Here is a 27,163-nt window from a genome sequence, read left to right as displayed (position 1 = left end):
TGTGTTGCTGAGCTATCAATGTATAAAACCATGTGAATCATGTAGCAAGGTATTAGCCGGAATTGCTAGGCTAGGTTGTTTTCAACAAAATGATGGCTGTGGGGTAAAGTGAGCCAAACTGCTCGGGATAAATTGACCCAGTGGTTCAACTTACCCCACAATGAAGCACTACGATGTCAGAGGTAAAACATGTGTTTAATTGTAGCAATACATAATTGATTTGTTTTTTAAAATATGTGTATCATTGTAGACAAGCTAGAATGCCGAGGAAATACAGCAGGAAGACAAACTGGGGCTCAACATCCCTTGAGGAGATGCAGAGGGCAGCAACCGAAGTCCAGGATGGAAAATCCATAAGAAAAGTGGCCACAGAGAGAAATATTGACAGGTCAACCTTACGCAGATTCCTAAAAAAGAAAGAGGGAGGGGAAGTGACAGTGGCAGGCGACACAGGGACAGCAAATGCAAAGAGGGTCTTCACAGAGGAGATGGAGGAAGACCTTGCAAACCACGTGAAAAAACTGGCTGACCACTTCCATGGCCTCACTGCAAAGAAATCCCGTGATCTAGCCTACGAAATGGCAGAGAAAAACAATATCCCTGTCCCAGAGAGCTGGAAAGCTAACCGTTCAGCAGGTAGGGTAGAAGAGATCACAATTCAGCTCAGGTAAACAGTTGGTCTTGTAGCTAAACAGATTCTTAATAATGTCCCTATTTGTTTAGGTCGAGATTGGTCATCAACTTCAAGGCATGCCACCATCTCTCCTACCGTATGCCTGAAGCAACATCTTTGGGGAGGGCTACAGCCTTCAACAAGACCACTACCTCGAATAAGCAGTAGTTATTTAGTCATTGAAGGCTACAGTTACTTTCCAGTTGTATTGTTGCTGTTTTGTCTTGAAAGGCTGGCCTGTAAAATATTCTGAACATTGAACATGAGTTTCAATTTGGTTTGTTGTTTATTTAGTTATATTCTAACTCGTTAGTTATATTCTGCTCAAGTCGAAAATTGAAAAAGTCAAAAGGTCAACTTACCCCTATGTGGTTCAATTTACCCTTTGAGGTGGAGCAATTTACCCCTAAGTTGGGGCAAGTTGAGCCACAAAACCATTTTTTTTTGATAGGTTATATTTCCATGACCAATCATTATGGATGCGTTCTAATCATTTCCACTGATGTGAGACATCATGAAATTAATGTACATGTGTTGGTTTTACTTCACTTTCATTTCCACTTGCCTACAGGTCAAACAATGTAAAAAGTGGCTCAGTTTACCCCGCTCTCCCCACTGTAGAGGGCAGAGCTTGGCGCAAAACCAGAGCCAGTTTTAAAGAAAGCATTCATGTCCACGTTGTATCACTTTATAAACGTCTACAGCGACTTTTATCTGGATCAAACTGTCATAATGTGCAAATATACATGATTTTGTGTCAGTGGCCAAAGAAAAAGTGCATCTTTGTCAAACTTGAATAATTGTGACTAAAGAAATGTTTGCAGTTTATAGTGCAATCACAGTCTAGCCACATTATAAGCAGTATTATAGTACTGTTTCAATTTTTAAAGCAATGCTTGGGCCCTAAAGATAGATAGATAGATAGATAGATAGATAGATAGATAGATAGATAGATAGATAGATAGATAGATAGATAGATAGATAGATAGATAGATAGATAGATAGATAGATAGATAGATAGATAGATAGATAGATAGATAGATAGATAGAAAGAAAATAAAAAATACAACAGTTTTTGATTTGACTTCTAATTAAGTTAGGTTCAACTACTTAGTGTTTCCGTTACAATAACAATTCTTTTTAATTATCAGTCTTATCCATTTGAAATGATCCGGTCATGTTAACATAAGAAAGGAGATGTGACTCTTCAACAAATTTTAAGAAATTCTGCCACGTATTCAAAAAAAAAAAACCCTAACAATTAATCAATTAACTCATTAAATTATATTAAATTAAGTTCTGTGAAAAATAGGGCAAATCTGGAAGCAAGGATGCCAAAAATCAAAAAACCTAAACGAGGGGGAAATAAGGTTCAAAAACTGTAACAATTAATTTTAAAAAAGGCAAATATCTGGAAACCAAAGATATTTTTAAATGATTTAAATACAGTAAAACAGTACAATTTTATGGTCACACATTTTAACAGAATATGCAAATGATTGTGCAGTCGCCATGTAAATAAATATTTTCTGTGATTTTGCGACATATTATCTGTACTTGCACAAAACAAGGGAAATCTGTAAAATAACAGTTTTAAAAAATATTTATCACTATCAAATGGTTCTTCTTTGCAATTATGGCAAATGCAAAATAATGATTTTGTTTGCTGATATAAAAACTGTAAAAATTGCATTATTTTATGGGTAATGTGATTTTACTAATTGTTAACTGCATCTTAAACTGTTTAAAAAAAAGTATATTTTTTATCATGTAGTTTTTGTACAATATGTGGACAAACTGCAAAAAAGCAAACCTTAGCTGACCCCCTTTGGCTGAGATAACATAGATAACCAGTGATTATTTTCTCGTTAAAGACTCTGCTGTGGCTCTCCTCCATCACTGCATGGCAGCTGTAGCCACGGCAACGAGATAAACCTGCCTGAGTGTCCCACTAACAGCGAGCAGCCAACTGATCTTGTTTGGGTCATTTTAACAACTTTCAAGGTGATGCGCTGCTCAGGAAAGTGAGGCTCTCTAAGCGATACTCAGCAGCTTTAGCACTGTGTTGTGACTGTGGCGCATCCATGTTTGACTACTGGCTAAGTGATGCAGACTAATGACTCTAACAAGCTGAGCTCCTCCCTCCTGTTTCTCCTGCCTCAGTTCTAACAGCAGACCTCCCAGTTTCTCCATAAAGCACTCATGGAAAGCTTGTTCAAGAGACTGCCTGTCCCACACTGACTGAGCTGTGCAGTGTGGTTTAAGAACATTATCCCCTCTTAATCCACTTTGCCTTCTGCTACATGCAGGTGGACAGACTGGCAGATGGAGCTGGGTGCCACAACCAAACACCAGCTTCCACACTTAATTGCGCTTTTCGACAATATTTTTCAATATTCTCATATTGAACCTTGATGGTGGACATCACCTGCTGTTCTTAGCTGTTGTTAAGAATCTTACTGCTTGCTTTGTTACCAGTGGCGAGTCTTTTATCAGACATGGAGGAGCCTGATATGCGACAACAGAAGCTGGACAACCAGGTAAACACACAGTGATTACAAGTAGCTGATGTCGTGTGAATAGCCAAGATATATGCTTGTGTTTTTCATACTGCTACAAGGATTACAAGGTGGTTCACATAATTTAGAACGAGTAGAATGAATATCAGTTGATAATGTAGGTTTTTAGCTGTGACCCTTTAGCACAATCATACATGTAAATCTAACTCATGCCGACATTAGAGCTACGACTGGAGCTTATTTTGTGCTTAATTTTAGTCACAAATAGTTTGAACTGAAGCAGAGCTTTGCAAAAAAAAACATCAAGCTTTCTAGAGTGTCACAAGGTCATGACCAACTGTGTCAGAAGCACCTGCTGTGTGGAGCTGCTGCTCAACTTTAAGTCCCAGTCTTATTTGTGGTGTCCAGTACGTGGGCTACTGGCTGACATCCAGTGAAGTGCTGCACCAATGCCTTATACCAGGAAAGCCTGCAGATAATCCATTCTGATTCTAATGGTAGCTGTAGCAACCCAATAGTACTAATCCTAAATTAATTGTCAGAGTAGTAGTAGTGGCTGTAGGAGTAATTAGCAACATTGAGGGACGAGAATCAGAGATGGTAGCTCATCTTCTTCATCTGGCAATATTTACAGCAGACAATTCACTCTCTAGAATTTAATAAAATCCTGCAACCAATATAAATGACACAGATAATCAGCATAAACATAATTATCTGAATCTTTCCAAATAACATTCTTTCAAACACTGCCTGGTCAGTGTTATCGGTTGATTTTGGCCTATTTATATCAGCATATATGTTGTGGTCTTTATTGAGTTTCATATACACAATGTAAGGTAGAAAGATGTTTGGTATAATTCAGAAATGGTGTCTGCTGTTTCTCCAGCAGAGCAGCACCAACTCCATTCATAACTCTCAGCACTGTCTACACAGACAGTGGTGAGGAGTCGAGTGATGACTTTATGTTATGCAGCTAGTTTGTAAAATAAATTGAAGCAAAACTATGACCCTATCTATGCATGTGTGTACAATACTGACTGACGTATCATTTTAAAACTCTTTACAAATCAGCATTAGCATCTGCTCCAAGAATCCACTATTAATCAGACTCTTGTTAGTTACGTACAAAACTCCAGAGGTCTGAAATCATGTTTTTGAATACAGCTTCAAGGTGGAAAAGTATAGTCCTTACTACTGCTCACAATATGTCTTCCAGTATCTATGAAACATCATACGGACATGTTAGCAAGGTTATAAAAATCATTCAATAATGAACAATTTTTAAAAAGCAAAAAGAGACAAAAAAAGCAAAAACAAAACAGAATTTTACCAGTATATTTGATATACAAAAAATACATAGTATACTGCAATTATGGCCAAAAACTTTGCTCAGTTTAGTTGTCATCACTTGCATTAAAAAAAGCAGCTGTGCCTTCAGATGCAACAAAAAGTTCTGCCAGTACGCTTTAATACTAACCGTCCAACGAACACGTTAAAAATGAGATAATTACTGTCAGGAAGTTTCTTCAGTGGAGTCCTGACTTCTCCACAGTAATACTCAGAGTTGTCTCTTAAGTCAAAGCAAAGTTTTACTTGAGCAAAGGAATGACTTGAACAGAGTAGAGTCTGGACGAGGGACTGACAATAAGTGGAAACAATTTAGTTTTTAAGCAGGCCCATAAGCAAGTTACATTGGTATTATCAGCTTCTGAGCAGCCAGTTACAACCGGCTGCTTGCAGGATCAACTTGTTAAATTTTCATGGTCAAAGTTAAATCATGGAAGTTTCCTGGGTACATTGGGCTATATGAGTTCACAGTCGCAGAGTTGTAAAGTAGTTTGAAATCGTAAAGAGCATTTAATCATAACATCATTATAACTTTCTTACAATTGCACATTTAGAAAGCAACATAGGTTTCTGACTATTAAAACAATGCATTACTGTCTCTCTATGTGGAGACAGTTTCAATTATGTGTAATTAACAATTGTCCCACAGAGAAACCTTCTGATGAAAAAGCAGCAAAAGAAGAGGGCTGATTCTCAAATGGTGGTAGCCAATCGGGACGCTCGCCAGAAGAATCGAAAGCACAAAGCTGCCCAATCCGATGAGACGCCTTTGCTGATCAGCCAGTCCCTAAGCAACGTTTCACTGACTGGTCAGTATTAGAATCATTTTAAAATGCAGACGAGCATGCAAGTGTGTGGTGAAGTTACAATTTATTCAGCCTGATAATAGTAAACATTTGTTTTGCTTGTTTCCTGGAGATGAAGTCGAACATGCCCATGATAACCCACTGGATGAGATCACACTGGGTGAATACGACACGACAGAAAGCGTGGCGTTCGATGATATGCCTGCAGAGATGCCCGCTACTCCCAAGAAGATGAACTTGGAGATTGACAGACAGCCTGAAGTGAAAGGTGAAGACGACCATGAAGCCAGTGCGGAAGGAAAAAAGACAAAGAAGAAAGATGTAAAAAAAGAAAAAAACAAACGTAAGAATTGTGCACTGTCCTGTGTTTTTATGAAACACTGTGCTTTAATAAACTACTAATGAGCCACTTCCTACTTTGTCAGAGGTGAATCAGACAGAGGAAAAGGAGAAAGAAAAGGACAAAGACAAGGACAAAAAAGAGAAGAAACCAAAAAAGAAGAACAAAATGACAGAAAGTGGAGAAGCAGAGAAGACGAACAAGACGACTAAACAAGAGCGCAAAAGTAACATCATTCAGGCATTAACACACTCCATATTAAACAGAACACATTTTCACTGACCCAAAGGAGCTTTATGTAAGCTTTAGCATTATTCTACTTGGCTTTTACTGCATTTAACTGTCTGGTCTTTTGCAGAGAAGCATTTACAGGAGGCTTTAACCCCTGAGACAGAGCCAGCGATGGAGGAGGCAAGTCCAAAGAAGAAAAAAGAAGATGGAAGCGACGATGAAGAAGAGGACGATGAGTCCCGGAAGCCTGTTCCTCAATCGCCTAAGAGGAAAAAACAACTGGACACATGTGAGTATTAATCCAGCTCAATGCATTTAGTGATCAACAACCTGGTAAAGCTGCAGTGAACAATAATGTTTTATGTTTGTTTTATGTTTATGTTTGTCTCCACAGCTCGGTGCCAAATAAGTGACGAGAGCAAAGAGGAAGAAATCCAGGAAAAGGAGAAAAAAGACAAAAAGTCAAGCAAGGCAGAGAAAAGTACACCGAGTCTCGCTTCACTTAACTCCAACTACAGGGAGAGTTCATCTTCAGGGAGTGAATCCAATGAAAGAGTGAGACATTACAAATGAAATATGTACTTTAAATATCATCAAAAAAAAATCGTATTGATTTTCTGATTTCACTCTTTCTCATTGCAGTCGACTTCTCCGATTTCAGTGGAGGATCTGGAGAAGTTTGCTCTGCGTCCTGCTCCCAGAGACGTGACAATCCAGTGTAGAGTCACCAGGGACAGGAGAGGCATGGAGAAGGGCATTTACCCGACGTACTACCTCCACATGGAGAAAGAGGACGGCAAAAGGGTTGACACTTCAAAGCTTTAACCAAATTATTGTGCACATGGATGTAGATCTGATAATATGAAGCTGTCACATTTGTGTCAAAGTTCTCCTCATTTTCTGTCTCTTTTAACATCTATTTTTCTTTCTGCTGCCATTAAGGTGTTTCTAATGGCAGGCCGAAAAAGGAAGAAGTGCAAAACATCCAACTATCTCATTTCCACTGACCCCACAAATCTGTCCAGAGACACAAACTGCTACATCGGAAAACTCAGGTATACATCTGTTTTTATTTCCTCTTCATGAGAAACCAAATCAACTGGCTAGTTTGACTTTAGAAACCAAAAACATGGGTCTTATCCAATCTCTTCTTTTCTTTCTCCCAACTCTGGAAGGATGCCGCTTTATACTCATTGTTTTTAAACTTGATTAAATAATGTTTCAACTGTAAATTATGTTACATCAAGACTAAAATTAGATGAAAACTTAAAAATACCAGTTTAAGTCTTTCTTTAAATGTTTAAAAAGATTTTTTTTATTCAAAACCTAGATTAAATCCAATTCAATCAACACTTTATACTCTGATTTAAACTATGAGTCAGTACTTTAAGCTTGTATTTAATGAGGTTTAAAACGAAAAATTTGGGTAAACAAACATCTTCATATTGATTAAACCCTTTTTAATTTCAGTTCTCATCAGTAAACTTGGATTTACTGAGCAGGGATTGTTTTTAATAGTGCAACAGATGGTTTATTTTAATCTTAATTTGCTCATTTTCAACACGGTTTTGATCAACTCTGCTTAGAACTAATCTTAGATTAAATTAATCTCTGTTGGTGCAACCCAAGAGTGTAATGCCAGCAGCTCTGTTAGGCTCAGCAGTGTAAATCAGCATGCTAATATGCTCACAGTAACAATGCTGACAGTAAGCAGGTATAATGTTTATTATGTTTACTACCCTTCACATAGTGTGTTAGCATGCTAACATCGGTTAATTAGCATTAGAAATACAATTACTAATGGAATGTTGTTCATTTTGTAGGCACTTTAGTCATGCATCAAAGTAACTATCATATTTAAAATCCCCTTAATAAACATACCAGATTTGATGGAAAATCATCAAATATTTGTGGATATATTTCACTCAAGACTACAAATGCTGAGCTGAAGAATAAGCTGAGAAGTCAGTGGATCACCAGAGTAACTAGGATTCATTCTCTGGGCAGTGGGAGTTGATCTAAAAATTCAAGGCCTTCCATTTATTAGTTGCGACGTTTGAATCTGGACTGACTGATCAACAGTCATCTCAAAATAAACTGCTCTCTTTATTGTGGGCAGTCTAAGGCACACCTGTGCACTAATCATGGTGTCTAATCAGCATCTTGATATGGCACACCTGTGAGGTGGGATGGATTATCTCAGCAAAGGAGAAGTGCTCACTGTCACAGATTTAGAAAGATTTATGAACAATATTTGAGTGAAACTGTGATATTGTGTATGTGGAAAAAGTTTTTGATCTTTGAGTTCATCTCATAAAAAATGGGAGCAAAAACAAAAGTGTTGTGTTTATTTTTGTTGAGTGTAGAATAAAATAACAAGTTTAAATAATTACTTCTTCCATGTTTCATACGTACAGATGTGAGATAATTGAAAATTGTACCCAAATTTTAGGACAATTTTAGAATTGTACTTAAAAAGTTAGATTATATTGCTCTGAAAACCCTGGACCTGAAAAGCTGACTTTGAGTAGACACTTGTGCAGGTATAACACAAGAGTTCATTTTTTAATCCTAGTGTGCCAGAATATACAACGGATTTGTGTATCTGAAAGGACCGGTTTGTTTCAGGTCCAATGTTCTGGGAACAAAGTTCACAGTCTTCGATGGAGGTGAAAACCCAGAGAAAAAACCTTTCGTCAAAGAGTGTGAATCTGTGCGTCAGGAACTGGCAGCAATCTGCTATGTGAGTACCTCAGACAGTAAACATCCTTTTCTCACAGCGTTCCAACCAGTAAAACCTGAAACACAAGCATTTATCATGTTGCAGGAGACCAACGTGCTGGGTTTCAGAGGTCCCAGGAAAATGACTGTGATCATCCCTGGCATGCTGGAGAACGACGAAAGAGTGACCATCCATCCCAAAAATGTACGTTTAGGAAAATTCGGCATATAAAAACCTGTGCTGAGAGAAAACTGAAGTTTGACTTTATCGCAGGAGCTGGAGACTCTACTGGCCCGCCATGCAAACGGCAACACAGACAAACTGGTCACGCTGGTGAACAAATCCCCGAGCTGGAACGAACAGACTCAGTCATATGTGCTCAACTTCCACGGACGAGTCACTCAGGCGTCTGTCAAGAACTTCCAGATCATCCACCCTGACAATGGTAAGATATGACATCTTCCTCCATGAACCATCATTAGAGTAATGTCTGTCCTGTTTGTCTCGGTAACCTCACCATCCTGTCCTCCTGCTGTCTCCTCCAGAGGACTACATAGTCATGCAGTTTGGCCGAGTGTCAGAGGAGGTCTTCTCCATGGATTACAGTTTCCCCATGTGTGCCCTGCAGGCCTTTGCCATCACCCTGTCGTCTTTTGATGGCAAACTGGCCTGTGAGTGACCCATGCTAGTGTGCCTCAAGTGACATTTACAGGTTGAAATGAAAACATACCCATGATTTTCCACAGGGCCATTTTTTCCATGTTTTGTATTCTGGTGGATTGTAACACTTTGTAAACACTAAATATGAAAAAAAAACAACAACACAAACTTCAGAGGAGTATTGTTTTATTTTATAGGTGCTGTATTATTTTACCACTGATTTTGTATTAAAGTGAAAGTCATTTAAGTTGGTTAATTTAAGGGATTTCTTGTCATGTTTGCCAGATGTGTAAAGGATTTGTGCAATTAAAATATTCAGGATATCTGTGTAAACACAACAAGTAAAATAATAAATTATAATTATACAATATCTGAATGATTGGTCATTTTTTAATGGAAAATGTTTTCTTTGGCATTCAACTGCAGTTTATCTGGCAGCAGATATTTCCATAAAACTGAGCTTGTGCTGCTGCGGTCGACCTCACAGATCGCCATCAGTGCGATTACTTAAAATTTGAAGACATTTTACAAGCACCATCTCTGGCTGCCTCCTATCATGTCAGAGTCTTTATCACAAAGAAAGGAAACATCTGTATCGCGTACCAAAAAAAGCGAAAAAAATTCTGGTATCAGATGCGGCAGATCTAGATAGAAGCAGCCGTATCTGGATCTTTCAAGTCTTGCACAATACAACCAGTTGAAAATATTTCCATCTCACATGAGCGCCGTTGCTGATGTCAAACACATTTTCAGCACAAGTTCACACAGCTTCACAGAGGGAGACTGAAGTCATTTAGGCTGCAAGAAATAAAAATAGGCGTCCGAGATGCTCAGCGGTGAACTAAGGTGAGCACAAGTGCACAGATAGTGCACTTGTGCTCACCTTAAATTAAACTGAAACCTCATCTTCATCACTGATATGACTCTGAGCTGTTTTTGGCTGTTTCCTGTTTAGATGCTTTTAAAGTCTCGACAAGTTATATTAAAAACGATGAACGTTCTTGACCTTTTGCTGCAACTTGACAAAAATTGAAGGCCCTTCGAACCACAAGTGAACATTTATGCAAAATGGATTCATTCACAACTCATGGTTTATTCAGATCAGACTAAACAGTCTGAACATAGCTGGACTGGCAGACTACCTCATGCATGATGCAAAACCGTATAAGTTTGCATGTTTACAAGCTCAAGGGCAACAAAATCACGAACCTTAAAGGAAGCCATGAACCTCGCTGTCAGTGCTTATCTTTTACAGGATCACAACAACACACAACCAGCATCCAGCTGCTCTCCCGTCAGCACGCAACACCCTGGTTGTGCACCCTATTTACATTATCTCATCATTCAGGGTGTTGCATAACACTCTCATAGGTTTCACTAACTTAACATATTCCAGTGGCAGGTTAGTTGTGAAATCAGATAAGTGCATCACTGTGAACTGAGTTTGGGCTTAGCTTTGTTGACAAATATGCATAGGTGCAAAATCTATCCATCAGGACTTTATCAAGGTGTCCGAAATGTCATAAAAGTGGCCAAAAAACAATCTGCAAACATCAGTTGTATTACTTTAGCTGTCCAGATACCACAGTCAAGCAACTGATACATTGTGAATTTATTTATTGTTGCTGAAAATAAAGTTTTTTAATGGTTTACACAGTGACATTCAGCACATAGCAATGTTCTCTATGCCTATGTAAGAAAATTATGTCAAAGATAGCTGATGAATTAAGCTAATTAATGTAGGTACAGTGTACAAAAAAAAAGCAGAAATCTAAGTTCCTATGCAGCATTACGTTCTGGTATGTGGATGCAGAATGTAGTTGTTTTGGGACCTATCTTAAATGTGTATTACTTAAGGAATTGACTGTCAACCAAACATCAGTCGACAGGTTTGCTTCACTTGGGCGACTATGAAGGATGTGCAGGAACATTCTGTGTCTCATTCTGGTTGCAGAGCTCAAGAGAGGGGTTTGCACAATAATGCTTGTTACATGACAAGTTTGCATGCATGTGTGTATTTGTTGCCTTATCAGCTCAACAATCAGTCGTAGTGAATCTAACCACGGTGCTGATGTCGCATGAATGCATTCTAGCCTTGTGAGTATTCAGCAGGTTACCATACAGCTAAAGAAATCTCACTTTCAGAGTGCATTCAAACGCAACACAGCTCACTACGGAGTGTCTCGGCAGAGCATAAAGTGTAAAATATTTCAAGACTAAGAGAATTTCATGCTGGCTTCTAAAGCAAGTAAAACAGCCTCTGGTTTAGGACAGGATGTGTTATTGTTGTGCAGCATTTTATGAGAAGTCATACTAAAGTCAATGTACTGTATGACAGACAGTTTGGTTACACTACAGCTGCACCCCTTTCACACAGTTTCATTTACAGCCACTGCCTCAAAAAAGCACATCCTCTCCCACCACTGACATGTGAGTAACAGCTCTGGGTGTGAAAAGACTGACTGGTACCTCCCCCTCTCAGTCTGCAATATTAAAAGTGCTTTATGAGAGTTGTGGGGCAGCATGACTTCTTCTAAGGGCTGAAGTGATGTCCGGGCTGAGGATGAAGCTGACGCTGCTCATTGTGTTTCTGCTCAGGTCCAGCTGGCTGCATGGAAATCCCACCACAGGTTATATTTCTGACAGTATTTTTACAATTTGAAAAATTGCCCTGTGCATGAGCAATATATATATATATATATACACATTTGAATGCATTTAATTTTTCTGCTGATTTGAAGTTGAATAGGAAAACTGTAAAATGCTGATGTAAGTCACAACAGCCGTATGATTTAGCACCGCATAAAGACATAAGGTGATAAAAAATTAACTTTGTTATGACTGAAGGGACAAGGTCTGATCACTTTGACCTTTGACCTTTGAAAAAATGTCTGCTCAGCTTTCTTACTATGAAGAGGAAAAAAAATCCTCTTTCTTTAATTTGTTTTTACAGTAGTAGCTTAACTTGAAGAGTATGGATTATTGCAGTATAAATGTCCCGAACAAACTACATTTAATTGTTTTCAATTTAGAATCAAACAGCATGCTAGTTTAGGTGGTGTTGGTCGCCAAATGTTGCATTTTTGGCAAGTCTGGATGTTCAGAGAAAATGGGTGCAATGATCATACTGCATGAAGCTTGAGGATTAACACTCCATGGAAGTTCTGCATTCTTGATAATTACAGATGTATGCATATATTGTTCAATATACAGGTGGATGGAGCTCAGTACACAGCAGAAAAGCGTGATTAAAGTGCAGTCCACTTATTTAGAGCAGGGGTGTCAAACATATGGCCCGTAGGTCAAAACCGGCCCGTCAGATGGTCCATTTCGGCCCGCGGGACGACTTGGCAAAGGGTAAAAATTACAGAGAAGACATTGACTGTAAACTGTAAATTTGTAAAACTGTACATTTTATATAATTCTAGATCTTGATAAGTTGTTTTGATCTTAAAGCAAAATACTAGATTGTTCAATTTCAGATAGCTGTGACTGAATGTTTTGTGCCTTTGTCAGTAAACTGTGATCTGGCGGTGGCAATGCAGGTGTAAATGATCAACTGACGCGTAATACTGAAAATTGAAATTGAACTCATTTTTCTTTAGAAATTTCAGGTTGTTCCCTATGTTTTGTAAAAAGATAATTCATTAGATGTGAACATTTTCTGACTGTGCTTTTTTGGACTAAAACAAAGGGGAGTTGTGGGGATTTAGAGGTTATTGTGCTGTGATTTTTAGTGGTGAGGCCCACTTGAGATCAAATTGGGCTTTATGTGGCCCCGGACTAAAATAAGTTTGACATCCCTGATTTAGAGCGTTTACATTACCTTAAAATATTCTTCTAGCTTAAAAGTCCCGTGTTCTTTATAGGGGATGACACACAACAAGTATGACTGATCTGTGTACATACAATAAAAGCAACAAGTCTCTGTTACCTTGTGAGAGATAATTTCATCCATTTTCTTCTTTTTTTTCTGACCATTTGATGAATAAATGTCTGTTGCTTGCTTGAGTGACACTTCAATTAACAAAATCGGTTAAAAAAAACATTTGCTTTCATATTCTTTATTATTTTGATGCTGGCTATTTTCCCTCGGTGGTGTCTAAAACCAGGAAAAGCAGGAAAAAGCCTGCAAAAACCCTCAAAGAAATCTAAAGACATTTTAATGCAGATAATAAAGGAATATGGAGAAACGCATTCTAACATTTAGGTTTAGGTTAATGTAAGGCCGAAGCTCTCAGAGGTAGAGGAGTGAGGTGGGCGTCCTCCTAACGTTATCATTTTAGTCCGAAACTCCCTGTTTGTTCTTGACTGGGCCAGGACTTAGTCATGACAGAGAAAGCAACACAAACAGAGAATCTGACTCTATATCATGAGGGCTCTGTGGTTAATATCATCGCTTTGCACCTACAAGATCTCTGGTTCACGTCCCGGCCTTCCTGGAATCTTTCTGCATGGAGTTTGCATGTTTTCCCTCTGCATGTATGGCTTTTCTCTGTGTTCTCCAGCTTTCTCCCAGTCTCCCAGTTCAAAAACATGCTGAGGTTGATTGGTGATGGAAATGTTGTCGGTTTGGAAGCTCATTTTATAATTTTGCATATAATGAAGATGTGGATTTTGTCCCCCTGTTTCTCCTATTGGAGCTGACCTAACAAGAGATCTCTCTGCAGCAAGTATTACAAGTATCACAGCAACCAATAACAGTTTCAGTGAACGTACAGGCCAGTCAGTCACAGAAAATGTGAACCTAACCTTTGTGACTGCAGATTTTAATATCAATTCATAATGATTAAGATGTTAATAAGTCACCTGTAATGGTTCTTGGACTGGGTGTATCTGGTATTCTTCTTCTGTAAGTCAGACAGTCCATGGTAGGCGTCCATCTTTACGGATAAATTAATAAATACCTACAAAGTGTGGGCTGCCAGCCTAACAAATCAAGTGTTTTACTGTGTATATTTAAACATCTTGCTCTCAGCTCTACACTGTGTAAAATAATAAACAAAAAAGTGCAAATCTGACAGCAAAGATGCCAGAAAAAAAATGCTTTAAAAATGGTGGAATGCTGTATATGATAATAATAAAAACTCCACAAATTCCAAAAATAACAGTAAATATCTGTTAAATAAAATTAATATTAACAGATTTAAAACACTGTAAAAAAAATGGTAAAATACATTTTACAATCACGCATTGTAAAAGAAGGAATTTAATATGTAAAAAAAACAAAAAAAACATTGATATTTGATGAGGCACACTGTCTACAGTTTGGGTGTTTTTTTTTCATTGTTACAGTCAACAGGAAAATTAGTAGTTTTAAAAATGATTGGTAATATCTGTAATTTACATAAAATGAGGAATATCTGTAAAGTAACAGTTTAAAAAATATTGACCATATTTAAATCCTGAAAATATACATTTATAACACCAAGTAATAATAAATGATGATATATCTTTGCAGATTTAAATACAGTAAAAACAGAACTATTTTCTGCTTTGACATTGTAAAAAAAAACAAATAAATTTCTGTTTATGAAAATACAGATTTTTGATGTCGATCTTATTTACAGATTTCACAAGTTTATTTTACTGTGGTTAATCTTTTTTTCAATAATTTTAGCTGCCATTTTTTGTAATTTCATAAAACTGGAATAATCTATAAAATAACAAGAATTCAAAAAATTGTAGAATAATCATGACTTATTTATTTTACACTGTAAATAATTAATAAATCATTAATTAACCCTTATCATTCTGTGCTGCAAGGTGCCACAATTAAAATCAGTGTCAGGTCAGTCGTAATTCTGTCTGCGCTGATCTAGAATCGCAAACTAAATTTAAAAGTCTCCGTTCTGTTTTCTAGGAGTGGACCACGATCTCCACTGTGTGACTGATTACTTGGTCACCGTCAACTGCACCCTGAACATCGCTCCATCAGGAAACATTTCAAACAGCAGCAGCTCCTACTGGCTCAATTTCACAGAAACATTTACAAAGTGAGACAATTTTTATTTCCACATACTGATGATGGGTCGCCTTCACTGTGATGATGATGATGATGATGATATTGTGTCTCCTTACTGCCTCTTTTGTCCTCACAGAGATAACTATTTGTGCATGCTGACAAACACCACAGAGGGTTATTTCTGCTCCTTTAAAACATCCGACTCTTTTCCTGATGAAGACTATGATTACTCAGCAACCTTTGCAGATTTAGACTCCTATGAAATCTGCCTTTGTCTTGGTGGAAGCGATGCCTGTGTGCTGCTGGATGAAGAATTTTCGCCTACGATGAACAGTAAGCAACATAAAAATGTTCTATTCTCAGAGCTGGATGCGCAGAGCACAGATCTAAGAGTCCATATGAATCATAAATGCTTTTAATCTGTTTTAAATGTGCTCTCTCGTCAGTTAAACCAAACACACCGTGCTGCCTCACCGTGAACCAAAATTCAAGTCAACATCACTTTACATGGATGAGCACCTATGAGAAGTACAGTCTGTCTAAGGACCTGCGGTATCAGCTCCACTTCTACAAAAGAGGAGACAAACACAAGGTAGGATTCAGATAATAAACTGGAAAGAATGACAGAGAGTAATGAAGGCCCGATTGTCTTCAAAATAGGGAAATAAATGACCTTCTTTGACCATCTGATTGGTTATCAGCTGCTTTTAACTGCTAAAGACGGTTTCTGAGCTGAGAAGCTAAAACAGCGGTTGTACTAGTGGCCTCTGTGGACATCGGCTCAGTGTGGTGACACCCTGAGGAAGATGAGATACTGTTATTATCACAGACTCCTCTCTGAGGAGAGGAGAAGCTAAACTAATGGCTTCTACTGATTAAACTGATAAAACCCTGGATTCCTTTACAGCTCAGGGACTAAAGACTGAATAACAATGCAGGAGCGGCTCTAATCAAAACTGTAGTTCAAGTTAATTTGTTAGAATTAGTTAAATCCGTGCTTTTACTGCTATGATGACATGTCAAATTAACTGCTGTGATAAAACGCAAGTGTTTACATTCTTATTTAAGTAAAAGTACTACTACTGCAAAGTAAAAAATACTCACAACTCCTGCATGAAAAATCCTACTTGTATGTGTAAAAGTACATAAGTATTAGCAGCAATATGTAGTTGGAGTGTCAAAGTGAAAGTACTGACAAATATATTTTATATATGACTTCAGCAGATTATTAATAGTGAAACATTAGTGTATCAGCAGCATGTTACTGTTGTGGTATTAATGACTCTATATACAGTTTTATTTACAGGGATGCAAGATAAATGTGATGAGTTGTCACATATTTAATAGAAAAGAAAAAGCAAAGCTGATTTCCAAATGTATTTTCAGTTTTTGAACTATTTCTCTGATCTTTTGGTGAGATATTGGATAATTTGAACATTTACTGAAACAAAGCCATCTTAAATCTGTTACTTAAATATAGTGGAATGTATTTCCATCCATCCATTCTCTATACACTGCTCAATCCTCATTAGGGTCACGGGGGTGCTGGAGTCTATCTCAGCTGACTCGGGCGAAGGCAGGGGACACCCTGGACAAGTCGCCAGTCTGTCGCAGGGCTACATATACAGACAAACAATCACACTCGCATTCACACCTACGGGCAATTTAGAATAATCAATCAACCTCAGCATGTTTCTGGACTGTGGGAGGAAGTCGGAGTACCCGGAGAGAACCCACTCATGCACAGAGAGAACATGCAAACTCCATGCAGAATGATCCCAGGTCCAGATAAAGATGCGAACCGGGGATCTTCTAGCTGTGAGGCAGCAGTGCTAACCACTACTGCACTGTGCAGCCCCTTCATATGTAATATTCTGAGGAAAATATTTTGCAATTAGTGATCACAAGTCTGACTCTCAGACACCTGCAGGCACTCATATATCTTTCCCAGGCCTTCATAGAGATACTGTGTTAGAATTTCTCAGACTGAGATCAGAGCAATATTCTTAATTTCACTCTCAGAAGCCCTTAGTGTTTAGAATTGTTGCTGTTACTGATTGATGAAATATCATCCAATGAATTTGATGTGTTTGTCTGACTCTTGCAGTTTAGGAACTACAGAATAACTCTTTATCATACACGCGGGCTGTTATATATTGTTGAAAGTTGAAAGTCATAAGCTGAGACTTTAGCGTAATATCAGTTAGCCCGAACAACAAAAAAACCCTTCAGCTGACTGTGTGCGCCATGTTGGAAATGACTAATGATATTCTTGATCCCACTGTGGAAAAACTCAAAGTACAACTGACAATCAATAAAGCAACTGTGAAGCAGTAAAATGTCACGACTGACACAACTGTTTTTACCATTTTGCAAAAGCTGTGAATCTTTAAACAGCTGGTTGTGATTTACCCACCAATCTGCATTTTTTTCTAATATTTCCCTCTCATCTTATGTGTTGAAGTTGCACCGATGAGAACGACTCGTTCGTTTGCAACGCTAATTACAACCTCTTCATTTCTTCCAGGACACATTGCGTGATATTAACACAGACACTGAACGCTATTCTGTGGATGATGAGTGGTTTGTGCCAGACACTGAGTACGGTGCCAGAGTACGGTCCAGTCCTAATATGGCTCATTACCAGGGCCAGTGGAGCGACTGGTCTGCTGAGGTTCACTGGAAGACAGAACCAGTCGAGGACGGTGAGTCTCAAAAATATATACAGAATATGTCCCCTTTGGGCACCACAAGTCGTGTCCTTTTCCACAGTGAAAGCTGATCCGTTCCAACCCCACAGTGTTTGGAACAGCATTCCCATCTTCTCAGCACCATTTTCCTGAGTGGAATTCTGAATAGATTGGTGCTTTTATTCCTTTGGGAATCAAGAGAAAGAAAGACTTGACTGGCTCTACAGGCAGCCAAAGAAGGCACCACAACTGGTCAATGTACCCTTTGATTGGTTCCCTTATGTCCAGCAGCTCTATCCTCCTCTACCTCCTCCTCCTCATTTTTGTTCCTGCCATTTCTGTGATCTCCCTCCTTTCTTGGTCATTCCTGGCGCTTGACTTCATCCTGTCGTATGTTCTCTCTCTTCTGTCCACCAGCTATGTCCTCCTGGGCTTCATCTTCCTCCTGCTCATCCAGATTGTCTTCTTGTTGATCTGGATTTCCAACCATCACCAGTTCCAGAAACCAGCTAAACAGGACTTAACCAAGAGGACTCTTCATTTCCAAGACGATTTTTAAAGCATTTTCTGTGTTTCTCTGCACAGGTTTTGCACCAAACATTATCACGTCTGAAGTGGGTAAGAAGGTGTTCATCCCCTTAGGTGTGATGGCACTACTGGTCATACTTCTCTGCTACGCCCCTGCTAAAAAGTAAGGCCCTCCTCAAGCTCATCAAATTCCTGATCACAGCAAACACCACTCACCAAGAGCGAATGTTATCTTTCAGGTGGAAGCAAAGTGCCTTTATTCCAAATCCAGCTCCATATTTTGACACACTGTACAACGACTGCCAGGGAGATTTCAAGGTAAGTCAAGCACGTAGAACACCAGCAGTTATCTCCTGAGGACGTCCCTGACCGTGACTGTGATTACAGAGCTGGGTGGTTACACAGGAAAGCACGGCAGCCATGTCGAAAGCAGAGGAAACGCTGCACATCGACACCCTGACCAAATGTGCAGACGCCCAGGAGGAAGAGAAGGAGGAGCGTCCGCCCCAACTTCACCTGCAGGTGATGGAGGACAGCGCGTACAGCAATATGACAATCCCAGTGTGTGATGAAGCTCTGCTGGGCGTCCCGTATGCCGTCTCCACTATGGCTCCACCGTCGGACCAGAAGGATGATCTGGAAAGTCTGACCCTGAGCTCAGGGCCGCAGAGTCCAGGTGCAGACTCGGGCTGTTGGCTCAGCAGCAACACGTCCCTGGAGAACCTGGAGAAGGATCCTCCATGGTACTGCAATGAGTACTGCACCCTGAGCGCCTTCCAGCAGTCTGGTTCTGTCACAGCAGGGTACTGTGGGAGCTTGTAAACAAACAGGCAGTGGATGAGGAAGCATAAAATTCAGTTTTTGTAGGACAGCAAAAGGGGGAAGTCGTATTTTAAACCATGTAAGGCCCTAAAGTTAAGTGAAATGGGTGGACAGAAGAAAATGTAATACTTCTGCACGTTCCAAGTGCTTAAAACTCAAAGTAGCCACAGTATGCAAAGATATTTAGTCAACAGGGCTGCAACTAATGATTATTCCCACTGTCTTGATTGTTACATTAGTCATCCGCTCTATAGAATGTCAGAAAATTGTGATAAATACAACCCAGCATGACATCCTCAAGTGTCTTTTTTGGCCCTAAACCTGAAAATATTAAGTCTACTGCCACAGAAAAATGGGGGGAAACTGAGAATGTTTAAATACATATCACGCTGGGATTTCATTTTTCACGTTTTCTTCAGAAATTTCTCAAATTACCATGAAAACAGCATGATTCATTTAATAAATGTCAAGCGATTATTCACTGCAGCTCCACTGACCATTTTAATAAACAAGCTCATATTTTTGCAGCATGTTTCTTAGTATTTTGCATAATTTACATAAGTACTAATTGCATAACTTTGTGCTTTTGCTAAGGGGTTGACTGAAACGAATTGGGCTTAAACAGTTATTTCAGCCAGCATTATGTCCTCGAATGTTGTCCCCAGCCCACTCATATTTAGTTTACAGTCAATTAATGGGAAGAAACTGTAAAATATTCAACTACATGAAGCTAAACATCAACACAACTCATGATCAGGAGTCGACAATTGGTTACTAGTCGTAGCTCTATTTGCCGTTACTGTTAACAAGCTGCTTATACAAGTTTTTTGTATGTTTTTGCACAATTTACATGATATATATTAATTGCATTACCTTGTGCTTCTGTTGAGTAAATGCGTAACGAAACCGCAGCTAAAAACATCTAACAGATCTTAAACTTACTTTTGTGACTACATTTATATTGCTTGTCAAGGTAAAGTGAAGTTATTGTATACGTTCATTTTCATTTCTTTCAATAAAGAAAACACCACGTTTTGTAGAAAGTTTTATTATTAAGCCAACACATACATGAACAAAGCACCTTAAAGTCTGATACAGAAGTAAGCCTACCTGCCTCAGTCACTGTGGCCATTTTTATTTATTCCATAGCAAACACTCTGAATAACAAAAAGACAGCCAAGGCAGCAGATTCTATCGTATATTACAGCATGCTGAATAGAAAACCTGGGAAAGAGAATTAGACAGAGCCATCTAGAGACACTAGTGAGATACAACAGTATAAAAGTGCCATTCATTATACAGCAGTTGAAATACTGACAATGAAATAAGCTAATTTTACATTAAACTTATGGAAAATAAAGGGGGGGAAACAAAGGAAGAGACCCTGTGAAAGAGCAAAATAAAACAAAGACATTTTCTTCCTTGAACATTGATGACAGCCAGCTTGCATGGAGTTGTTGAAACTGGTACCGAGCTGTGTCCCTTGCACCACATAAGACAATTAATGTTTAAAAAGAAATGACCAGGGTGCTGAAGCACCCATCCCCCTCCCAGCATTATGCGCCAACCGGCAATTAAGAACAAAAATGATAGGTCAGAGGAGAACGGATGGCACAGAATGTGTGGAGTTTAAATAGAAGTCTTTAAGCAAGTCCCGATGTGAGAGGAGCACATTCATTGAGAGACTGAGCGGGGAGGTGATTCTTGTTAAACCCATTCCTTCTGCCGCAGCGGAGCGAGTCTTCGCCTTACGAGGGGGAGAATTTTTTGGCTTGTGCTCGAACTCTTTTTTCATATTCTACTCTGTTTTGGCTGGAAAAGGGTTAAAAACAGTTATTATGGTGTAGAGGCCTTAGTGGAATTAGAAACATTGAAAGCATTTCCAAACCATGATTATTTTTTTTCCTTTCACAAATAGAAGTCAAAAATTCAGGATTTCTTTTTTGATCCCCAGTCAACACATTATCTTGTCAGCATATGTTAAAAGCAACAAAACTGTTCATGTTTCTACATATTTCTGCAGGTTTTATACGTGAAGTAAACCATGATGAAGCTGCAGAACATGTGGGTTTAAATAAGGTGCGATACATAATGTAGTAGTCAGGCAAAAACATACCAAGGACTCCAGTACACACAGACACATAATACTGAGGAAAGATTCTGCGTTATTAACACTCCATCATATGCTTTCACCTCAGTCAGAACTCTTCAGACTCTACAAGTGTCTTTTGAAGTACCTTTTCTTTTTCTTTTTTTTTGCTTTGGAAGGTTTATAACAGAAGCAGGCAAGCGGCAGTCATGATAAGAGCTGGTTGAATTCTCTAACTGCTAAAGAAAGATGCTTCAGTGCTTTCTTTCTAGCATTCACCATCCACATCAGAAACATCCACCACTGCACAATTATGCAGCCCAAGCGTAAACGCAGCTGGATTCTTTTAGCACTACAGTTGTATTTTCCTGTATCTCCATTTCATCTCCACACCTTTCCTTGATTTTACATGTTTTCATTAAGATCAAGGGAAAGGAAAAGACAGGCAAGAAGATGGTAAGAATTTTTTACATCAGTCTGGATCTGCGTTGCTCACCCAGTCAGTAAACCATTTCAGTGTAAAATCCAAATATGTCAGCATCGTGTTTGGAAATGATCAAATAAATGACACTCACCAGTAGATCGTGTAAGCCTCTGCTTGGGCTGGATCCTGGATATTTGGCTCGTTTAGGAGTTCCTGGATACCTAATAAGATCTAAAGGATAAAACGACATAATCACAAATTAATCATCTCTCTGTAAGGCTGCTTTATGTTTGCAGGTTACTCATGTTTGAAGTCAGTTTTTCATCTTTTAGTTGTGTCACATCTTACTGAAGCATTTAAAAACATGCCCCTTAATGTTCATCATATGCAATAAAATGTAGCTAATAAGTTACATTTCATCCACGTCTAGACAGACCTTCCACTATTTTTCTTCGTTTAAAACGAGTATGCAAAGAAAACTGAAAATATCCATATTATCCCGGCATCTGAATGAAACTTTTCCAGCTTTGTAGAATAACTGTGAGCCAAGTGACATGGATCTTCTAAAATACTAGTGAACTTTAAACAAAAACAGTACGAAACCTTACAAATAGCGATGGGAAAACCCAGTGTTGTGAACTAAGTGTGGTCCCGACCTGCTTTATTGTGATGGCTGGTCTCCAGTCCTTGTCCTCCTCTAGAATCGATAGGCATACTGTGCCTGATGGATACACATTTGGATGGAAGAGTGGAGGCTCAAATTTACCTGCAACACAATCACATGTTCAGAGCGCTTGTGTTTTTAATCTATTACAAATGTGACAAAAAAAAAAAAGAACAGAATCTTCAACTGGACCTGGATACTGAAACATTCCACTGAAAGCAGCAGCGCTTGTTGTTGACATGAACAGTAACTTAAAGTCACATTAAAGTGGTCTCCACCAGTACTACCCCTACTTCTTATTACATTTCATACTTTGCTGTGCACTGACCCTGTGTTGACCCACAGTGGCCGTGCAGCGCTTTAATTCACAAAAAACAGGCCAGTAATGTACTCCAGACAAAGTTCTTCAGCACTTTGTCAGATCAAGTTCAGAGTCACAACAGTATCAGCTCTAAAATCAAAATAAACACTGTAAGATAAACAGTAAATAATGCATGTATAAAGGCATATGTTGGTCAGAACCACAAATTAATATCCAAGTTATATCTCATGTACAGCAATACATGGCAATTAATTAGTGTAACTTGCTAATTTTATTTTGCTTCAACGGCTTTTGCAATGTTTAAAATCTATAACAGCCACAATAATGACAGGAGAAAACCCTGAGTTTCCTACTGCTGGGAAGAGGAAAACAGTATTCAGCCAGTCATAACCGAGGTGTTAAACAGACACTGCTCAGCTTTAATGTGAACACTTAAACACGGGGTTAACATCGAGGATGACAGCAGAGCAGTATCTCCGTGGAAGAGTTAGCTCTTGAATCTAAATTCCACTCCTCATTATAGCAATGAAACTTCAATATGTTTGAAGAGATTCAAGATTTCGCTTTCGCTGAATGGACGACAGATGTCTTATTTGGCCGTTACAAATAGTTTGCAGATGTCCTGAAAGAGCCGGGGAACTCCTTCACTCAAGGCCTCACATGGGACCATTTCAAAACATCAAACTTGGATGTTTTCATCAGCCTAATGTGACTGTCAGTTAGCTATGAAAGAGTCAACAAGCTAGACTGTTAGTCTTGCCAGCATCAGGGTAGATATTCTGCTTTGTAATGTAAAATGCCCTCTGAGGAGGACATGACAGGGTTTTTCCTGGCTCAGACTGGGGCGACTACACATGAAAGTAAACTTGATTGTTTATGTGAAGCAAACACAATGAGTCTGTGTTACCTCATGTGACAGAAATCTATGCATTTTCCTGTCATTTCTGACAATTTCATTTAAAAAAATTATGCTCAAATAAACAAAGCCTGAGTTTAAAAAATAAAAAGTAATTTGTTTATTTTCACTTATTATTGCACTGGTGATACTCTTTGGTGCTTGTTAAAGTCTCTTCAGATGAGTCCAAAAATTCCTCAATGCAGGAGAAGCCCTGCATGAACGGCAGCATGGCCCTGGCTTCCATATTAAACATTTCTTTTTGTCATGATTGTTATTAATTCCATCCACCGAAGCAAGTACATAGATTTCAAAGAGCAGCTGCTAGAGAAAATAACAGTTTATTTTGTGGAGGAATAATAATAACAACTACTTAGCTCCTGCTGGATTCAGATCACACACAGCAACTCACATTTTGGAGGTGAAGATGGATAGTCATCCTTGAACAACATGCGCAGTTTGAACAGGCCTCCTTCCCATGGAGTCTGAGGAGACACGAAACTGTTAGTTTAGGTTTGTAACATGAATTTGTAATTAACATGAAAGGCACATTTTGAAAGCGCATTTCTAACTCATCACACTCAATCAGTTTTGAAAAATTGGCTGAGTAATTTGAGTATGGCGTTTACTAACTCTGCTGGTATAAAATCAAAGGAAGCACATTCCCCATAAAAACTTCAGAAGTCATTGCTGTGTTTCTGGAATCAGTGGTCACTATACAAAACCAAGTTGGTCTGAATGCTAACACACAATAAAGCACATTACCCCTTTCTTGCCAGGAATAGCACATTCCCAATTCATGAGATTCATGGTCCCATCTGGATTTTTTGTTGGAACGGCAACAAATCCCTGGAAAAGTGAGAGCGCAAACAGTTAAGATATCAGCGTTTGATAGGGAACATGACGTCATCTGAATAAAGTTTAAAAAACCTTTTTATTGTAGAAATCACAACAAGTGAATCTCCTGAGACCCTACTCACAAAAGGATGGTCCTTCCGCCATGCCTTGCGCTCCTGGGCAAGCCGGCTCAATGCAATGCCTGACATGATTTGTAGACTCCTGCAATAGAGCAGAATGTCAGGTTGATTCTTTGAAAACATCAATCAAATCAGTCATTTATACAGCAAAAAAAAACAAAACACACCAATCCTCTAGTCGTCTCAGCTGCACTAATATAAGGATTTAAAGCTTTTCTCTGTTTTAACTAAATGTAAATTTCAAATTTTTAGGTTTTGAACTGTTTGAGTAAATTAGTCCAAAGTAAATGGGCTTTAAAGATGGGCATTTTAGTCCATTTTCCCCAACACATTCTATACTAAACTAACAGTAAAAGACTGGAACTGTTACCAAAAATAATCTTTAATTGCAGTCTTAATTGTTTTTTCAGATTCTGGCAGTTTGTGTTACCAAAAATGCACTGGATTAATCAGCCCTCTCCTCTTTAGATAAAGGTGTGATAATCATTGGGAGCATCTGGATACAATTATAGTTAAATATAAGTCAATTTATGATCAGTTCATCATGGGAGACTGCGTGATTAGCCCGCCTTTTACTAACTTACATGCTTACAGATGTGGCTGTACAGCAGTCTGCTGCGATGCCAATTAAGATTTCTAATTAGAGGGCTCCAAAGTAGTGTGCAATAATCTCTATAGCAACGATGCTTTGAAGATAATGGCAACGAGGTAAACCAGCAAAACAGTAGCATTAACTAGCAACTGTCACCGCAGTATCTGCAAACTTATTAGCAATACAGTCGGACTAGACGTTACGTTGTCAATTTATTATCCAATGATAAACCATTTTCACCAGCGTTTCAAGCAATAGGTCTAAAAGTAGCTTTTAATCCGACGTGTCTGAACCGCTAAGAGAGCTAGCCAAGTTAGCCAACGGTGATACAGGTCTACAAAATACGTTTTTCCTTCTATTAACCCGCCTGGTGTTTAAACGCCAAAAACGGGGCCGATAAAACTATATCTTTAACATTTCATTCGTTATGTGCTCGCGGGGCTTTATTATAAAGTTGTTGTCACCGCGAACTGACTACTAAAGCTATTTGATTAGCAAGCTAGCCGGTTAGCTCGACAAGCTAACTCATGTGCGCCAGAATCGTGCTACATCCCAACAGGCGCTGGCGCTGTTAGCGTCTGACACGGCCTGATGCAGCACAAAAATGCGCAATTGCACTTGATTTGGATTCAATTTTTGGATGAGAGAAAGTGATCGCTGCCTTTCGCCTGACGCTTAATATTACCCATCCTGACACAACAAACCGGGATGTAAAATATTATACGGGATTAAACCATATCATAATCCATTAAAGAATAGGGACAAAGAACGCCAGAGCTAAAAGGCGCACATTTATGCATTACCAAACTAGCGAAAATGGCGCAAACTGAAGCGGCTAAAATATCATAATACACGGTAAAAAATTGAGTTGCTGTTATCGGGGTACAGTCCTACCTTTCAGTATGGCTGCACTGGCTCTGGTAATTAAGTGAAATGAATTAATCGTGCTCAAATCCCGTTAAAGCTTGTAAAGTTTCCCTCCTGAAAAACCACCCGCTCCGACTTCAACCAGACACAGCGAAGCGAAACAGTCACCCGCCGTTTACTTCCGCCTTTGCTTAAATACCCTGAGGAAGATCCGACTGCGCATTTATAGTTTAGCGACTTGTGCTTTGCGTGTATCTTCTCAACCGCCAAGGACTGAGGTAAAAACTTCATCTGGCTAGATATTTACTAGTTTCTATTTCACTGGAGAAGCACAGCAGCTGCCGATAGCAGCTCACCGCATCACAAACACATTTAAGCTAGTAGCGAAGATAATCTTTGTTTTGCGGTTGTTTCTCTTCGCCTGTGCGCCGTGACTCGCTGCGCCACCGGCTCAAAAAAATCATCAAAACGCGCAAAAAATACACAAAATCATGCGCTGTTTTTCTATTCAGGACTATCCTGTTTTTAATTTCAACCGTTTATAGCAATTTGAAGTAAATAAAATGCTTCTGTACGTTAGAGGGAAAGCGATGCATCTCATTAAAACGACCAGACGGATTTCTATCTTCTTCTATATGTCATCTTTGTCCAGACTACGGCCCGTTAACACAAACAAACATGTCTGACAAAAAAATTCTTATCTGTAACATTAAAAAAAACTTAAGGGTACATTAGCGTGCATTTTAAAAAATGTAATATATATTTTTTTCGAAAGCTTTTGTAGTCGGGTATAAATAAAATGAGTAATGAAATGTTTTCGTCTAAATTTAAACAGGCATATTTTCAGGCTACTCAGACACAAGAGCGAGTTTTGAGGATACGACACAAGAGGTCGCTACATATCAAAAATTATGATTTATTGTCACGACTCATCCATTTTTTGCCAGTTTATACAAGTGCAAATGCCCTCCGGTATCATGTATCGATGTAATTACTGATGTGATGTTTACTACTGTAAAACGACAGTATG

The 27,163-nt window shown here is 38.8% G+C and overlaps 4 protein-coding genes across 4 annotated transcripts; 3 read left to right on the top strand and 1 right to left on the bottom strand.

Annotated features, from left to right (window-relative positions):
- Positions 1 to 76: 76 nt before the first annotated feature.
- zgc:113274 (uncharacterized protein LOC552925 homolog) lies at positions 77 to 1,344 on the top strand. The gene has a single exon (XM_051939669.1). It carries the CDS (start codon positions 261 to 263, stop codon positions 669 to 671), a length of 411 nt encoding a protein of 136 aa, XP_051795629.1. The 5' UTR covers positions 77 to 260; the 3' UTR covers positions 672 to 1,344.
- Positions 1,345 to 2,874: 1,530 nt separating this feature from the next.
- si:dkey-220f10.4 (tubby protein homolog) lies at positions 2,875 to 9,668 on the top strand. Its single transcript, XM_022190886.2, has 12 exons — positions 2,875 to 3,213; positions 5,189 to 5,348; positions 5,458 to 5,688; positions 5,771 to 5,911; positions 6,044 to 6,205; positions 6,311 to 6,471; positions 6,559 to 6,720; positions 6,859 to 6,971; positions 8,545 to 8,659; positions 8,744 to 8,842; positions 8,912 to 9,083; positions 9,184 to 9,668. The coding sequence occupies exons 1-12, from the start codon at positions 3,172 to 3,174 to the stop codon at positions 9,315 to 9,317; spliced, it is 1,692 nt and encodes a 563-aa protein (XP_022046578.1). The 5' UTR covers positions 2,875 to 3,171; the 3' UTR covers positions 9,318 to 9,668.
- A 1,875-nt stretch (positions 9,669 to 11,543) lies between these two features.
- On the top strand, positions 11,544 to 20,338 carry LOC110949050 (interleukin-9 receptor). The gene is made up of 8 exons (XM_022190884.2): positions 11,544 to 11,928; positions 15,162 to 15,294; positions 15,400 to 15,596; positions 15,710 to 15,855; positions 17,791 to 17,968; positions 18,539 to 18,644; positions 18,721 to 18,799; positions 18,869 to 20,338. Exons 1-8 carry the CDS (start codon positions 11,847 to 11,849, stop codon positions 19,301 to 19,303), a joined length of 1,356 nt encoding a protein of 451 aa, XP_022046576.2. The 5' UTR covers positions 11,544 to 11,846; the 3' UTR covers positions 19,304 to 20,338.
- On the bottom strand, positions 20,336 to 26,438 carry ube2ib (ubiquitin-conjugating enzyme E2Ib). Its single transcript, XM_022190885.2, has 7 exons — positions 26,161 to 26,438; positions 24,678 to 24,756; positions 24,463 to 24,546; positions 24,110 to 24,182; positions 22,473 to 22,582; positions 21,968 to 22,047; positions 20,336 to 21,115 (listed from the first exon to the last, which is right to left on the bottom strand). Exons 2-7 carry the CDS (start codon positions 24,741 to 24,743, stop codon positions 21,052 to 21,054), a joined length of 477 nt encoding a protein of 158 aa, XP_022046577.1. The 5' UTR covers positions 24,744 to 24,756; positions 26,161 to 26,438; the 3' UTR covers positions 20,336 to 21,051.
- Between the last annotated feature and the right edge of the window lie 725 nt (positions 26,439 to 27,163).

Source organism: Acanthochromis polyacanthus, chromosome 19 (genome assembly GCF_021347895.1).
Source record: "Acanthochromis polyacanthus isolate Apoly-LR-REF ecotype Palm Island chromosome 19, KAUST_Apoly_ChrSc, whole genome shotgun sequence".
NCBI lineage: Eukaryota > Metazoa > Chordata > Actinopteri > Pomacentridae > Acanthochromis > Acanthochromis polyacanthus.
Note: the sequence above shows the minus strand (reverse complement) of the source record. Positions and strands in the feature narration are given on the sequence as shown.

Bases quoted from the DNA above. Each gene is read 5' to 3' on its own strand.
- LOC110949050 (XM_022190884.2), top strand. From the start codon at position 11,847: ATGTCCGGGCTGAGGATGAAGCTGACGCTGCTCATTGTGTTTCTGCTC. The intron at 17,969-18,538 runs GTGAGTCTCAAA...TTCTCTGCACAG, and splicing joins GACAGAACCAGTCGAGGACG to GTTTTGCACCAAACATTATC. The intron at 18,800-18,868 runs GTAAGTCAAGCA...CTGTGATTACAG, and splicing joins ACTGCCAGGGAGATTTCAAG to AGCTGGGTGGTTACACAGGA.
- ube2ib (XM_022190885.2), bottom strand. From the start codon at position 24,743: ATGTCAGGCATTGCATTGAGCCGGCTTGCCCAGGAGCGCAAGGCATGG. The intron at 24,547-24,677 runs GTGAGTAGGGTC...TCACTTTTCCAG, and splicing joins GGCGGAAGGACCATCCTTTT to GGATTTGTTGCCGTTCCAAC. The intron at 24,183-24,462 runs GTAATGTGCTTT...GTGTCTCCTCAG, and splicing joins CTATTCCTGGCAAGAAAGGG to ACTCCATGGGAAGGAGGCCT.
- zgc:113274 (XM_051939669.1), top strand. From the start codon at position 261: ATGCCGAGGAAATACAGCAGGAAGACAAACTGGGGCTCAACATCCCTT.
- si:dkey-220f10.4 (XM_022190886.2), top strand. From the start codon at position 3,172: ATGGAGGAGCCTGATATGCGACAACAGAAGCTGGACAACCAG. The intron at 6,972-8,544 runs GTATACATCTGT...GGTTTGTTTCAG, and splicing joins TGCTACATCGGAAAACTCAG to GTCCAATGTTCTGGGAACAA. The intron at 9,084-9,183 runs GTAAGATATGAC...TGTCTCCTCCAG, and splicing joins GATCATCCACCCTGACAATG to AGGACTACATAGTCATGCAG.